Raw genomic sequence first — 13090 nt, forward strand, 5'->3', positions numbered from 1 at the left:
TGAATCACTATGTTGATCATAACTTAGGGAGGTATTATCAATTTTGTCAATATTGTTCCAATTTTGTATATATATTATTTTAAAGATTTTATTTATATTTTTGTGAGTGAGCAAGAGAGAGCACAATGGGAAGGGGAGAGGGAGAAAGTGAGGCTGACTCCACACTGAGCAGGGAGCCTGATGTGGGGACAACGAGATCATGACCTGAGCCAAAATCAGATGCTTAACCAGCTGAGCCACCCAGGATCCCCCATCCTCAATTTAAAAATAAGAAGCCTTATGTGCAGAAGCTTATCATAAGATCATATATCAAGTGAGCTCCAGGTTAAAAGGTCAGTACCCTCTCTGTGGCATAACTGCCTGCTGGTTTTGTCTTTCTGTGGCACTAAGACGTAGGATTACCCAATGTCACCTGTGTGACATTGGGTAAATCATTTGTTACAAATTTTTTTTTTTTTTTTAGTTTTTTCATCTCAAATTCCTACTTCAGGGGCACTTGGGTGGCTCAGTCGGTTGAGGGTCTGACTCCTGATTTTTTTTTAAAGATTTTATTTATTTATTTGGCAGAGAGAGCTCACAAGTTGGCAGAGAGGCAGACAGAGAGAGAGAGAGAGAGAGAGGGAAGCAGGCTCCTTGCTGAGCAGAGAGCCTGATGCGGGACTGTATCCCAGGACCCTGAGATCATGACCTGAGCCGAAGGCAGCGGCTTAACCCACTGAGCCACCCAGGCGCCCCTGACTCCTGATTTTGGCTCAGATCATAATCTCAGGATCATGGGACAGAGCCCTGCTTAGAGCACCACATGGGACTTCGTGCTCAGAGTGGAGTCTGCTGGTCCCTCTCCCTCCCTCTCTGCCTCTCCTGTTGTCTAAAATAATAAATAAAATCTTCAAAAAGGTTGCCATGAGGCTTAAAATGATTTAGTTTCTGCAAAAATGTCTCCTTTATAATTAATGAAGCACTGTGCAAATTTTTTTTAAGATTTTTTTTTAAGATTTTATTCATTTATTCGATAGAGATCACAAGTAGATAGAGAGGCAGGCAGAGAGAGAGAGAGAGGGAAGCAGGCTCCCCGCCCAGCAGGTGCCCCAGCACTGTGCAAATTTAAGAGCATTTTATATATGGCAAAACTAGGTGCTTGATAATAATATTTACTTTGTAGCTAATATGTTGACAATATTTTGCCCAAGTAATTTTGCAGTACCACAACGAAACACAAGAGGGGGTTCGTTTGTGTTTTTATTTCAGTGGCAGGTCATTTAACATATTGGTGCATTTAGTATGTGAAAGTTTATGAAATTCTTTTTTTTTTTAAGATCTTATTTACTTATTTGACAGACAGATCACAAGTAGGTAGAGAGGCAGGCAGAGAGAGAGGAGGAAGCAGGCTCCCTGCGGAGCAGAGAGTCTGGTGCGGGTCTCGATCCTAGGACCCTGGGATCATGACCTGAGCGGAAGGCAGAGGCTTTAACCTACTGAGCCACCCAGGCGCCCCTGAAATTCTTAATTTTTTTAGAGACTTAAGTGAGCAACTCTGCACTTCATTCATTCCAATACACTTTCCTTTTTTTTTTTTTTCCAATACATTTTCTGAAGTGATTATTTTTAGGTGTTTTGCTCAGGAAGCTGAACAAGTAAAGCTGCTGACATTCCCATTCTTTTTTTTCTTTTTAGATGTTTATTTATATATTTGACAGACAGAGATCACAAGTAGGCAGAGAGGCAGGCAGAGAGAGAGGAAGGGAAGCAGGCTCCCCACTGAGCAGAGGGCCCAATGCGGTGTTTGATCCCAGGACCCTGGGATCATGACCTAAGCCGAAGGCAGAGGCTTTAACCCACTGAGCCACCCAGGCGCCCTGACATTCCCATTCTTCAGAAAGAGCAGTCCCCAAGCTTTTCCTTGGGACTATTACAGGCCCAGACAGTGAATAATCCTACACTGGCATCAAATGCAGCCTCCTTAATTTGCATGGAAGGAAGACAGACTCGTTTAGAAGACACATGTTTCAGCAGGCATAGCCAGTCTGCATTCACTGTAGTCTGAAAGGTTCCACAGAAATCTCTGAGGCCTTCTGAGACATTTGATCACTACATTTGTATCTTCAGTCATCCAGAATGGGAAAAGGCTACATAATTCCTAGGGGACACAGCCGCAAAGCAGGTGATTTGGATCTAAAGAAAATCAAGGTGAAAAGCTCTCACCGCTAACAACAAGCAAATGAAAGAGAATGGAAAATTCAGGCCAAAAGGTGTCACATATATGGACATGTTGCCTTAAGGGCTTGGATGCAGTAGAAAATGATAAGATCTAGTGTTTTGTTTATTTTGCAAAGGTAATAAACATACTTCTTAATTCTAATATGAGCAAAGAACTCTCTTTTTCATCTTCATTAGTCATCGTTTTAATCTTTATATATGAATGGTTAAAAGTGAAATCCCTGAAATCAGATCCCTGTTATGAATAAGTTACTTGACCTCTTTGAGCTGCAGATTCCTCTTAATAATTCCTTCGTATGTTGTTGAGAGGATTGAATGAAATAAAGCAAGGCATATAACACAGGTTCTAACCACATAGCATAGAGTACCCTTTTTATTATCCCTGCTACATAAATATTAGCAGAATATTTGGCACCTGGTAGGATCTCACCAACAACTATGATGTTGATGTTGATGACAGTCATGCAGGGGGTGGGGGGGCAGGTGATGATAACAAGAACTAACATTTATCTAGCACTTACCATGCATCAAATACTGTTCTTCGTGATTTTGTGTATAGTGACTCATTAATCTTCCCAACAACGCTGTGGAGAAGGTAATATTGTTCTTTCTTTTCTAAGATCTTATTTATTTGCAAGAGAGAGAGAATGTGTGCACAAGCAGGAGGAGGGGCAGAGGGAGAAGCAGACTCACCACTGAGCAGGGAGCCCCACATGAGGCTCGATCTCAGGACCCTGAGATCATGACCCGAGTCCAAGGCAGATTCTTAACGGAGTGAGCCACCCAGGCACACTGGCAGGTCATATTGTTATCCTCATTTTAGAAATGAAGAAACTGGGGGTGCCTGGGTGCCTTAGTTGTTTAAGCATCTGACTCTTGATTTCAGCTTAAGTCATGATCTCAGGGTCCTGAGATCCACCCCATGTGGAGCTTCCTGCTCAGTGGGGAGTCCGCTTCTCCCTCTCCCTCTGCTCCTCCCCGTTGCTCATGCTCGCTAGCTCTCAAACAAATAAATTAAATTGAATCTTTTTTTTTTAAGGAAATGAAGAAAGCAGTACAACACCTGAAACTAATGTAACATTGTGTGTCAACTATACTTTGATAAATAAAATAAAGTAAAACAAAATTTCCAAAAGAAAAGAAAATAAATGAAGTACAGAATAAACAGAAATGCTTGTAGAAGGGATGAACAAGCAGGCTCTTATGTTTCCACGCCTCCTCTTGCATTTATTTTTCCAGTTACCACTTTCACCTGCCAAATTTGTATTTACTCTTCCAAATCCAACACAAAACCCAACTCTTTTGCAAAACTTCCAAAATCTCCCAGAAGAAATAGCTTATAATTATTTTTTTTTCTGTTTGTTTTTCCTTTGAATGTGTGTTCTTTGAGAGCAGGAATATATTTTTTTCATTTTATTTTTTAACTTTTTTTTTGAGATTTTGTTTATTTATTTGACATAGAGAGATCACAAGTAGGCAGAGAAGCAGGCAAAGGGGAAAGGGGGAAGTAGGCTCCCTGCTCAGCAGAGAGCCTGATGTGGGGCTCCATCCCAGGACCCTGGGATCATGACCCGAGCTGAAGGCAGAAGCTTAACCCACTGAGCCACACAGGCGCCCCTTATTTTTTAACTTTTTAAAAAGAATTTATTTTAAGTAATCTCTACACCCAATGTGGGGCTTGATCTCAACAACACCAATTAAGCCAGCCAATTCTGTCTTTTCTGACTCTCGGCCATGGGGCATGGGCTATAGTCTGAATAGGGGATGTAGGTATTAGGTCAATTGCAGAGAAAACGTCCATGAAAGTTTCCCAACTAGCCTTTCATAGGAAAGATTTCGCTTTTTTTTTTTTTTTTGGAATTTGGTCTTTCATCGATCTCTCCCCTCTTATATTGAAATGTCAGTCCTTTCTAATGCCCTTAGTAAGCAAAATAAAAAATTGTAATTTATGTCGACTTCCAAAAGTATTTTGAGAATTTTATTGGTCTATAAAGTGAAATATGTTCAAAATGTTCTTGGCTATAGCGTCTTTAAAGAAGAAATTGCTCTTCGTACGTCTGACAAGGGAGGGAAAACTACATTTCCCATAATGCCTCATATCCGGAAGGAAGTGAGACTCAACACTTCCCGTGATTCCTTATAGACCGGAAGCCGGGATCTTAGTTCTCTTTCCTATCTTGCAAGGTAAGAATGGCGGGGCCTCTTTGCAAGACTCGATATCTGGATCCCCCATCCTTCGCCATCCGAATCAGGAGGGTATCAAGTGGACACCTGCAGGAGTCGGACATGCTCGGGGCCAACTGAGAGCCCTCCTAGACGCTTCATTTGTCTCGCCTGGGTTTGCGCGGGGGCACGAAGTGGGGTGCCAAAGAGGCTCCGGAGCTCCCGGCTGCTTGCCACTCTTCTGGGCTGGGGTTACAGGACCCTTCTGGAGATCCATAGCGGGGTAGTGGGGCGGTAGGGACCAGGATGATGGCGCTTGCTCCGGAATCCGGGGTTTGGGTTCCAGAAAACGCCTCTGAGCTCCTCGGAGCCACGTTGAGCTTTGGGGCTGAGGCCAAATGCTACTTTTCCTTCTTAACACGTCCACGACCGGAAGTCGCCTCTTGGCTCTGCGCTTTTCAGTCTGGCCTGAGTTTGGGCTGGTGTGTGTTCCCTCCTAAGCCGGATTTCTTAAGTGAGACAGCAGCCTGAAAAGCGCAGAAGCCCTGGAAGCAAACGGTTTCAGGGTCCAGCGTCGCTGCTTCATAAGCTGTGGCGATTCGTGAGATTTCGAATTCGTAGAACAGGAATAAAGACCGAATGGAACAGGGACTTGTAGCTACTAAATATTTAGCAAACAGTTGTAAGATCTTTTCAAATTTTTAAAAACTAACCACTGTGAGGGTGATTGCAGGTGTGTGTAGTTTGGGATTTTTCAGGGAAGGGGTGAAAGGATGTTATGGCTGCTTGGGAAGAGAGGGTGAGGGTTCGAGGGTTTGTCCTCTCGGAAGCCTGTCAATGTACTGTGTAGACATGCTTTGTCATGAGATAACTGGAGAAATGCCTTTCTTAAATGTGTGTCCTGGTAGATGGCGGGCGAAAAAGCTGAGAAGCCGGATACTAAGGAGAAGAAACCTGAAGCCAAGAAGGCTGATGGCGGTGGCAAGGCTAAGAAGGGTAACCAGAAGGCTAAAACGCCAAAGAAGGGGAAGCCCCACTGCAGCCGAAACCCTGTCCTAGTCAGAGGAATCGGCAGATACTCCCGATCGGCTATGTATTCTAGAAAGGCCATGTACAAGAGGAAGTATTCGGCAGCAAAATCCAGGGTAAGGGGTGAGGAGGATCACTGACCTTGACTTTTGTCTTCAGCTTAGAAATTTCTGTCTGCCTGACTTTGATGAATTTCTGTGACAGGTTGAAAAGAAAAAGAAGGAGAAGGTTCTTGCTACCGTCACAAAACCAGTTGGTGGTGACAAGAACGGTGGTACCCGAGTGGTTAAACTTCGCAAAATGGTAAGATTTGGAAGAGACTGTAAACGGAGGCTTGAATACTATGAAGGGGGTGGGGGGTTGTGTTCTCAGGTTTTAAAAGTTTGTGTTGGCCAGAAAATTACTAATGGAGGATTCTGGGTTTACCACCAGGCCTCTTAAATGTTTGTTGTTTGATCTTAAGCAGAGTTGCTTTTCTTTACTGGTAGAGCAGGAATAAAGGTCTGCCTCAGCGTTGGGAGAATTATGTGGGGCACGAATTCTCGGGGCTGCTGGGCCTGTAGAACATTACGTACCAGAGGGCTTGCTTGGCTCCTCTACCATGCACAAGACCCAACACTTCTCAACGTTTGCGCTGTAATTTCCATTATGAAAATATTCCCAGGTGTATTACGGTCATCACACTTGAAAATTACTGCTCCAGAGGAAAAGTGCTTCGATTCCTTGTTACTGTTTTTGTGGGCTAGTTTTCTGTTAGGTACTAATGTTTGTGGTCAGAGTAGGAGGTTATCGTGTTATTTGTCGTACACTTAATAGTCTGTGTAGGGTCTTGTTTTTACAATAAATGAACCGGAGGTCCTGATCTGAACTGTGGGGTTTTGTTTCCCTTTGTGCATAACATGGGAGTGATGCACATTAACGTGGAGGATGTGAACACAATGAAAAACAAGCCATGCGTCCTACATAACCTCCGAAATGTGTGTCAGATGTGTTTCTGGAGAGGTACAGTTTAGGTTAAGGTCAGGGACTCCAGGAAAGCTTGAGAGTCACTGCTGTGCCACAGTGTGTGATAAGACAGTGTATGAGAGCTTGTCATGTAATCCCAAGTCTACAGAGGTAACTTGCTTGATGCTTTCTGTGTTTGCCTGAACAGTCAGCTCCTTTAGTTAAATGGATTCCAATCCTCTTGTGTTTTGCATAGGAAAGGATAAGCAGCATTTACCTTTTCCAAATTTACTATGGCTTGGGAGAAGTGAAAATGAAATGCAGCAGTGTAAATCACTTAAAATGGGCGAAAAGGTGTAGCAACTATTCTGCTGTCACAACCAGCTCTACTAATCTGATGAGCCTGTTTAAATAAGTTGGACCTATGGATTCCTTCCAGCCTAGGTATTATCCTACTGAAGACGTGCCTCGAAAGCTTTTGAGCCACGGCAAAAAACCTTTCAGTCAGCACGTGAGAAAACTGCGAGCTAGCATCACCCCTGGGACCATTTTGATCATCCTCACTGGGCGCCACAGAGGCAAGGTGAGCAGAGCAGATGCTTCAGCTCAGGGGCTTGAGGTGCTTGGTAATCGTGTGTTGACACTCTGGGTAGAGTTTCTGCATTTGCCTGTGGTAGCTGTCTTTTTCGTGGAGAGGGGGGTGGGGGCGGCAATACCAGCAGCCCAGGCACTAGCATGACATGTTTAGTCCATAATGTACAATAAATTACTAACATTTCCTGCTGTTGGGAATACGTATTACAGATGATTTAGTTGTCCCTGTACCCAAAAGTATTTATATATTTCAGTTACTTCCTTAGGATAGCTTTGCAGGGATAGAATTACTGAGTTAACGAATATTAATTTTTTTATTGTTAGAGGTAATAGTTGCTCATTATAAACAAGCGTGCAGAAGTATTGCTTATATCCAAGGGTCACCCCTGTTGGTAATTTGGTATGTTTGATTCTAGAGTTGCTGAGTGGATACATACGTAGAAATTTCCTTTACCAAATTTAGAAGCGTAAGATTTTGATTAACTTAGAAATCTGGTTTTAATCACAGAAATGTCTGATGTGTCTGTCTGATTTACAGAGGGTAGTTTTCCTGAAGCAGCTGAGCAGTGGCTTACTACTTGTGACTGGTAAGAAGAACCTTAGATTTTATATTCTCTGAAATTTGGCACTTTAAAAAAAAAAAAAAAAGATTTTATTTATTTATTTATTTGACAGAGATCACAAGAAGGCAGGGTGGGGGAGAAGCAGGCTCCCCACTGAGCAGAGAGCCCTATGAGGGGCTTGATCACAGAACCCTGGGATCATGACCGAGCCAAAGGCAGAGGCTTTAACCCACTGAGCTGCACAGGCGCCCCTGAAATTTGGCACTTTTAAATGTACTTTCGCTCCCACCTATGTGGAAGTTCCAGTGTTGAGATTACATGCCCTGTTTCATTGTCTTGCATACACCTGAGTTCTAAGGAAGCAGGTATTTAAATTTTGTGTGGCAACATAGCACCAGGTAACTGCCACCTGAAGAATGGTTGGCTGTTAACCCCAGGGAATGGTCCTGCATGAGACTTGTAAGTGGTCTGCCACTTGGAACCAGAGTACAGTGGCCAAACAGGTAAAAAGCGAACTGTTCACCCTGGAAAGTAGTGCTTGGTTTAAATTTGTCAGGGACCTGTGGCTTTGGCCAGCATGTGTGAGTGACTGCTGTCTCCCAGCTTGGGTGACTTAAGATTTGAAAAAGAAACCATGGACAAATTGAGATCTTGAGAAAGTCTGGGTGCTGGCTGTAAAAAGGGCAGTTTGAGATTTCTTCAAACTGAGTAGAAAATTCAGTACACCAGGCTTCTTTCAATTTAAAGTCAGTTCTTAAGTCTTTGCTTTCTCTTTCCCTCAGTATATTGATTTTTTTTTTTTCTCCTTAGGACCTCTGTCCCTCAATCGAGTTCCTCTGCGTAGAACACACCAAAAATTCGTCATTGCCACTTCTACCAAAATTGATATCAGCAGCGTGAAAATCCCCAAACATCTCACTGATGCTTATTTCAAGAAGAAGAAGTTGCGTAAGCCCAGACACCAGGAGGGTGAGATCTTCGACACCGAGAAAGAGGTAAGCTTCTCATTCTGTCTTGGCCCCTGATAGCTCCACTTCCCTAGGTGGGAGTGAAAAAAGTTTTCACAAGGAGTTGACAAAGAGAAGTTGTTAATAATGAGGAGTATCTGGGGAATGACATCATTCCAGATGGTGCTGCTTTCAGTGATTCTTAATGGTGGTTGAGAGCTCAGTTTTTTAAGATTTTATTTATTTGACAGAGCACAAACAGGGGAGCAGCAGAGGGAAAGGAGGAAGCAGGCTCTCCATTGAGCAGGGAGCCCGATGCAGGCCCCGTCCCAGAAACCTGGGATCATGACTTGAGCCCAGGGCAGACTCTTAACCAACTGAGTCACCCAGGCACCCCTAACTGCTACTGTTCTACTGGGAGTTCACACTTGTTTATCCTTTTTTTGGGAGGGGTGGGAAAGAGAATCTTAAGCAGGCTCCATGCCCAGCTCACCAGCCCCACATGAGGCTTGATCTCACATCCCTATGATCATGACCTGAACCAAAGTCAAGAGTCAGACGCTTTACTGACTGAGCCACCAAGATGCCCCTACCCTTGTTTATCCTCGATGTGTATTAAAGTAGACAAAAGGAAAAGAGCTACTGTTTTTGCTGTATTAAAAACAAGGTTATACTACACTACTTCACAGCCCTCCAAGGGAAAGATGATCAAAATTGCTTTCTAAATATCCCTGGGATTTAGTACGTGAGCTAGGATTCCTGAGTCAGATGGAGTCTGGTACTTATGCCCTACTTTTAAATGATCTTCTTTTCTTTCTCTCCCCTAGAAATACGAGATTACAGAGCAGCGCAAGGTTGATCAGAAAGCTGTGGACTCGCAAATTCTGCCAAAAATCAAGGCTGTTCCTCAGCTTCAGGGCTACCTCCGCTCTGTGTTTTCTCTGACAAATGGAGTTTACCCTCACAAATTGGTGTTCTAAATTTCTTACAAAGAACCTAATTAAATAACTGATCCAAATCTTTGTGTCCTTTTTAAAATATTTATCTGCCTGGAGGTGTGGCTTGACTGGCAGTAGGGTCTTAGCCTCTGCTGAGAGGAGGGAAAATTGGGAGGGTGGCACCAGCTGCAGGGGAACCACCTCTTTGGCTTGGCGTCAGTCAGCATTTTAGCTTCCGTAGTGTCTGGCTTGTCACCCAGCACCCACCATATGAAACAGCACCATTTCCCTGGGCACCACGGAACAGGTCAGTACTGGAGCAGGAGGACAAACTGCCCTTCAGGCCGCAGATTTTCCTTCCTTTGATGATGATACCTTTCTCCCCTGTTGGCCCAACTCAATCATTGCTGTTAGTCTTCCGTATCTAGTTTTGTCTTTTGTGGGGTTTTTTTGTTTGTTTTTTTTTTTAAGATTTTATTTATTTGACAGAGATCACAGGCAGGCAGAGGCGGGCATCGAGGAAGGGAAGCAGGCTCCCTGCTGAGCAGAGAGCCCACACAGAGAGCCCACGTGGGGCTTGATCGACCTGAGCCAAAGGCAGAGGCTTTAACCCACTGAGCCACCGAGGTGCCCTGCGAATCTAGTTTTTTAAAAGCATATGCATCAAATGAGTATGATTTATCATCTTTTTTTTTTTTTTTTTAAGTCAAAGCCTCGTGTGCTAAACATACTGTTACACAGCTAGCACCGTGTTTTGGACATTCCGTAAAGTCCATCCTCACTGATGCAGAAGGTAGTATACCATTAAATGGATATTTTTTTATATCATTTATAATTGTGTACAAGGTAGTAAAATAAATACAAGTGTGCACACAGATGAGTATCAGGTAAGAAATATTTTTGGCTTGGGAAAGATATATGCATTTTAATTTTAGTAGACTGCTAAACTGCCCTCTGTGGGGTTTGAGCCCGATGTTCTGTACAAGAGTGTCTTTCTCCACGGGCTTGTTTACACAACCGGTCCTCAGATTTGGGTTTTGGCAGTAGATAAGTGAAAGATGACTCTGGTGGGTTTTTTGAAATTGCTTTTATGGACAGTTTACATTAGGTGAGATTCATAATTTTGAGCACAGTAGTTCTGTGACAACTGTGCAGTTGGGTAAGCATCATGACTAGGAAAGTCCCTCATGTTCGTAACATCCACTCCCACTCCAGGCAGTCCCTGATCAAACTTCTGGTCCTGTAGTTATGCCTTTGCAGAATGTCCTACTGTATACTAAGCATAACGTTACTGAGATTTGTTCATACCCGTGGCTCAGTAGTTCCTGTCCGTTCTGGTAGATCTATAGATCACTGTCCTAAAATTCACCCACTGAAAGACATTTGGGTTGCTCACAGTTCCTGGAGATGATGAATAAAGCCGCCATCAGCATTCACATACAGGTTCTTGTGTGGCTGTGTTTTCATTTCTGTTCGGTGAAAATGGCAGGATTACTGGGTTATATGGTGAGTGCACGTTTAGCTTTGTAAGAAACTGGCAAGACCTTCACATTTTACATCCCACCTGCAATGTGTAACAGTTCCAGTTACTCCACTTTCTTCTCAGCACTTGGTATTTCTGATTTTTTTTTTTTTTTTGTAATTGAGATGGAATTGACAGCTGTCAGTTGGTGTACAGTTCAGGGGTACAACGTAATGGTCACTACCATTAGTCTAGTTAACATCCATCACTGTGTGCAGTTAGAAAATCCTGTGAGACTTAAATCTAGCAATTTTTTTTTTTAAAGATTTTATTTTATTTATTTGACAGAAATCACAAGAGAGGCAGGCAGAGAGAGAGGAAGGGAAGCAGGCTCTCCGCCGAGCAGAGAGCCCAATGCGGGACTCGATCCCAGGACCCTGAGATCATGACCTGAGCTGAAGGCAGCGGCTTAACCCACTGAGCCACCCAGGCGCCCAAATCTAGCAATTTTTTTAAAAGATTTTTATTTATTTGACAGAGGAGAAGCAGACTGTCTGCTGAGCAGGGAGCCCAGTGCAGGGCTCAATCTCAGGACACTGGGATCATAACAACTGAGCCACCCAGGCACCCGAAGTATAGTAACCTTCAAATAATGATACGGTTATTACTGATAGTAGTCCCATGCTGTATGTTACATCCCCATCCCCATGACTGTCTTTTTTTTAACTAGTCTCTCCACTAGGTATATAGCATGTGCTTTGACACATTTTTGAAATAATTCCAAACGTCACTTCTGGCTGTGGTCTCTAGTGGTTCTTTATAGCTCAGGTTCAGTTCCAAAAGTCATTTAGACCATAAGGCCATCTGATTGGTCCATTTTTTTAAAGATTTTTATTTTTTAAAGATTTTATTTATTTATTTGACACAGAGAGATCACAAGTAGGCAGAGAGAGTGAGAGGGAAGCAGGCTCCCTGCTGAGCAGAGAGCCCGGTGCGGCACTTGATCCCAGGACCCTGAGATCATGACCTGAGCGGCAGGCAGCGGCTTAAACCACTGAGCCACCCAGGCGCCCTGATTGGTCCATTTTTTAAGCCTATTCTTCCTCTGTGCCCTTCAGACATCAATTAGGGAGTAGGTACCACAGGTTACCCCATTTCTGTCTGACCTGGTTTACCTTACAACTGTGCTATGATGACTGAACAGAACTCAGAAACACCTGATTGCATCTATTTGTTACTGAAAGATAAACTCAGAAGAGCCAAATGGAAGACCTCTATGGCACAAGGGTAAGGGTAGTGGGGGAAGCATGGATTTTGCATGTCCTCTTCAGGTAAAGGAGGTAAACCCCTCCTGACTCCTCTGTATTCACTAACCCAGAAGCCCATCAAACATTGTTCAGATTTTTTTTTGTTATTTTCCCAGAATGTTTACAGATGTTAATCTCCAGCTTCTTCCCCACCCCAATCCCAGGCCCAAAACCATACCCCTGCCCCACCTTCCCTTAAACCTAGGGAGGGCTATAAATTTCAACCTTATAATCTATTGGGCTTTGTGGCGACCAGCCCCGTTTTGAGGCTGGGGTCCTATTCTAAGTCACTTTATTAGCATAAACTCAGTATGATCTAAAGGATCTTCTTAACAGTAACAAAAGGCACCTCTATCACTGGGGAAATCCTGTGGGTTTTAGGAGCTCTGCGCAGGGACCAGGAGCAAAGACCAAGTACATTTTTGTGTTAATCACATTCTCCATCTCAAGATCTTCAGCTTCATCACATGGGCCAAGTCCTTTTTGCAATATGAAGTAACATACACAGCGGTCCAGGGATAAGGGCATGGACACATTTGGGGCCATTATTCAGCCTGTGGGGCCCCCCAAGCTGTCATGACCAGGGTCTAAAGCTCTGTTTGTAACATTAGGGGCTCTCAAACGTTGGACAGAGCTTGGTGCTGCTCTGCAATGTACAATGCAGAAAAAATACATGTGAGGAAAAACAACAATGTTCTGAATTTTCCCCATACCTTATACAAGTATAAAACTGGAATTTCTTGGGGAAAAGGTGGGGAATAATTCATTCAAAAGATACCCATCAGGGTGCCTGGGTGGCTCAGTGGGTTAAAGCCTCTGCCTTTTGCTCAGGTCATGATCCCAGGGTCCTGGGATCGAGCCCCCCATCGGGCTCTCTGCTTGGCAGGGAGCCTGCTTCCTCATCTCTCTCTCTCTGCCTGCCTCT

The 13090-nt window shown here is 43.7% G+C and overlaps 1 protein-coding gene across 1 annotated transcript; it reads left to right on the forward strand.

Annotated features, from left to right (window-relative positions):
- The first annotated feature begins 4382 nt into the window (after positions 1 to 4382).
- Positions 4383 to 9476, forward strand: RPL6 (ribosomal protein L6). The gene is made up of 7 exons (XM_046026012.1): positions 4383 to 4401; positions 5289 to 5525; positions 5614 to 5712; positions 6794 to 6937; positions 7487 to 7535; positions 8322 to 8506; positions 9286 to 9476. The coding sequence occupies exons 2-7, from the start codon at positions 5289 to 5291 to the stop codon at positions 9436 to 9438; spliced, it is 867 nt and encodes a 288-aa protein (XP_045881968.1). The 5' UTR covers positions 4383 to 4401; the 3' UTR covers positions 9439 to 9476.
- Positions 9477 to 13090: the final 3614 nt, after the last annotated feature.

The sequence above is a fragment of the Meles meles genome, chromosome 12 (genome assembly GCF_922984935.1).
Source record: "Meles meles chromosome 12, mMelMel3.1 paternal haplotype, whole genome shotgun sequence".
Taxonomy (NCBI): Eukaryota; Metazoa; Chordata; class Mammalia; order Carnivora; family Mustelidae; genus Meles; species Meles meles.